The sequence below is a fragment of the Calidris pugnax genome, unplaced genomic scaffold (genome assembly GCF_001431845.1).
Source record: "Calidris pugnax isolate Ruff unplaced genomic scaffold, ASM143184v1 scaffold55, whole genome shotgun sequence".
NCBI classification, from domain to species: Eukaryota; Metazoa; Chordata; class Aves; order Charadriiformes; family Scolopacidae; genus Calidris; species Calidris pugnax.
The window spans coordinates 423,674-425,856 of NW_015090832.1; the positions used below are offsets into that span (position 1 = coordinate 423,674).

General features: G+C 58.7%; 1 protein-coding gene across 1 annotated transcript; it reads left to right on the forward strand.

Annotated features, from left to right (window-relative positions):
* Positions 1-875: 875 nt before the first annotated feature.
* Positions 876-1,826, forward strand: LOC106887621 (caltrin-like protein 2). Its single transcript, XM_014941252.1, has 3 exons — positions 876-1,025; positions 1,194-1,355; positions 1,555-1,826. Exons 1-3 carry the CDS (start codon positions 962-964, stop codon positions 1,557-1,559), a joined length of 231 nt encoding a protein of 76 aa, XP_014796738.1. The 5' UTR covers positions 876-961; the 3' UTR covers positions 1,560-1,826.
* Positions 1,827-2,183: the final 357 nt, after the last annotated feature.

A 2,183-nucleotide genomic window follows, 5' to 3' on the forward strand; every position in this document is an offset into this window, starting at 1 on the left:
ACCTGTTACACAAGACAAGGGGGACATTGACCCATTGGTGGGAAATGGAGTAATTTCCCATTGCCCAAGAGCACCCAAAGAAAACAGCTTTGCCTGGAGCGGGGGTACAACCTCCTTGTGAGGGAGAAGATGGAAGCCTGAAGGCTGATGAGATCTTTGCCCTCTGGGCCAGGACTACAGTCCCTTGTCCCTAGAGCCATCAGGAGCAAGGGCTTGGTCACAGCAGGGATGTTTGGCTGGTGACAGGGCTTTATGGAGCTAATGCTCCTACCCCAGTGAGGCCACTCTCTTCCAGCACCAACCTGCTTCCCACATGGCAGCAGCCTCCCAGAGAGAATGTTGGGGTTCAGGTGACCCCCACAGAGCTTGGGAAAGACTCATTCTTGGCTAAGCCAAGGCTGCTTTCCCCATGGGTGGCATAAGCAAGTGTGGGGAAAGGAGGACCCAGCAGGGATTGTGGCTGGGGCAGGTTTCCTCTGGAAAAACCTCAAAGAATCATCCCTGGGAAGGCACAAGCAGCCCCACGTGGATCTGGATTGTGCTGTAAGGTTTGGTTTGCAGGTCCATGTGGAAGCAAGGTACAGAGGGTAAACCCACATCACGGACCCCCAGAAGGGATCACAGCAGTCACCACAATGGTTTCTCCTGGAGAAACATATCTGCCCAGGAGAAAGCAGCTCCACTGCCTCCAGGCTGCTTGGAAGATGATGTCCTGGACCATCTTCCCTTGGCTTGTCCCTCAGCCCCAGGTGTGGCTGCAGGGAACAGTTGTGCAATGGAATAACAGCTTTTTGAGCAGTTGAACAATCCTGTTTGTGTCTTGTGCAAAAGGCTTCCGGAAACCACAATGCAACAGCAGAGGAAAGGGGTACAAACATCAGGACGTGCCCATCCTCCCCAAGGGTTTAAATGTTGGTGCCCCCCAGCTCCCCACGCTCACACCTCTCGGGGACACGGCAGCATGAAGTCGGTGGCCGCCCTCCTGCTGGTGGGGATGCTCATCCTCTGGACAGAGCTGCCGACAGGTACGAGATGTCCTGGGATAAGGGGCAGGGAGGAAAAGCCCAGGGGCTGGGAAGGAGCCATGTTTGCAGGGATGGGAGGGGAGAGGAAGGGATTATTTTCAGGGGGGGCATCTCCCCAGTGCCCCTCAGCTCTGGCAGCCTGGAGCAAACATCTCCTTCTTCTTACAGGTAGTGCCTGGTCCTGCCCACCCGTCCGCATCGTCTGTGCCATGCACAACCCTCCCAACCAGTGCTACACCGACCGGCAGTGCCCACGGTACCACAAGTGCTGCCCGTCCTTCTGCGGGAGGAAATGTCTCTCACGGCGGTCTACCCTCCCCATCTCCTACGGTAGGATCTCAGGAGCCCCCCATCCTGCTCCCACCTCCCTGGGTAGCAAAGGGGGGATACAGTGATGGTGGCTCTGGGCAGGGAAGCCGTGTCCAGCTGCCAGAGCCCTCCACTGCCAAGCTGGTGGGGGGGCTGATGGCCAAACGGGTGGGCTGGGGTCACTCTGACCTGGGCTGTTGCTTTCTCTCCCTTTCCCCAGCATGAGCTCCTGCTCCCAGGACAGACCCAGGGTCTTCTCAGCATCCCCGTGCCACCTTGGCACCAGCCAGCTGCCCACGCCTCTGCTAAGGCTTGTCCTGCCCGATGCCAGCTCCTGGGAGGATGGGACAGCCACCAGCCCACGCTCAGAGACCACCTCGGCTCCGGGACCACCCCGCTGACAGCTGCCTCACGGGGTTACCTGCCGCCTGCTCGTCCTCTCCCTCTGCTTCCCCACTGCTCCTTTAGCAAATAAAAGAACTTGTCCCAGGGGTGCTCACGATGTGCAACTCCTTTGCCCACCTCCTCCAGGCTCATCCCAGCACACACTCCCACCACAGCTTTCACCCCAGAACTTCTCCCTGGGGAAGAGGACGAAAACAGTCCAGCTGTGCACCTGGAGTGTGGGCAGGGGCTGGGTTTGGGGGAACAGATCCATCCAGAGGCAAAAAAACCCCAGGAGGAGAGGGTAATGGGGAGGGGTTGGAGCAAAACACAATGGGATGATTTAAGGGATGCTCCTGGAGGGCTTTGAGGGGCCCCAGAGAGCAGCGTGTCCCCTCCTCCCCAGGCACACCCCAAAGCAGACAGGGCTGGGGGCAGGGGGGACAGAGCATCCCTATGGGTACC

Coding starts and splice junctions, on each gene's coding strand:
- LOC106887621 (XM_014941252.1), top strand. CDS start 962: ATGAAGTCGGTGGCCGCCCTCCTGCTGGTGGGGATGCTCATCCTCTGG. Junction 1,026..1,193: donor CTGGACAGAGCTGCCGACAG/GTACGAGATGTC, acceptor TTCTTCTTACAG/GTAGTGCCTGGTCCTGCCCA.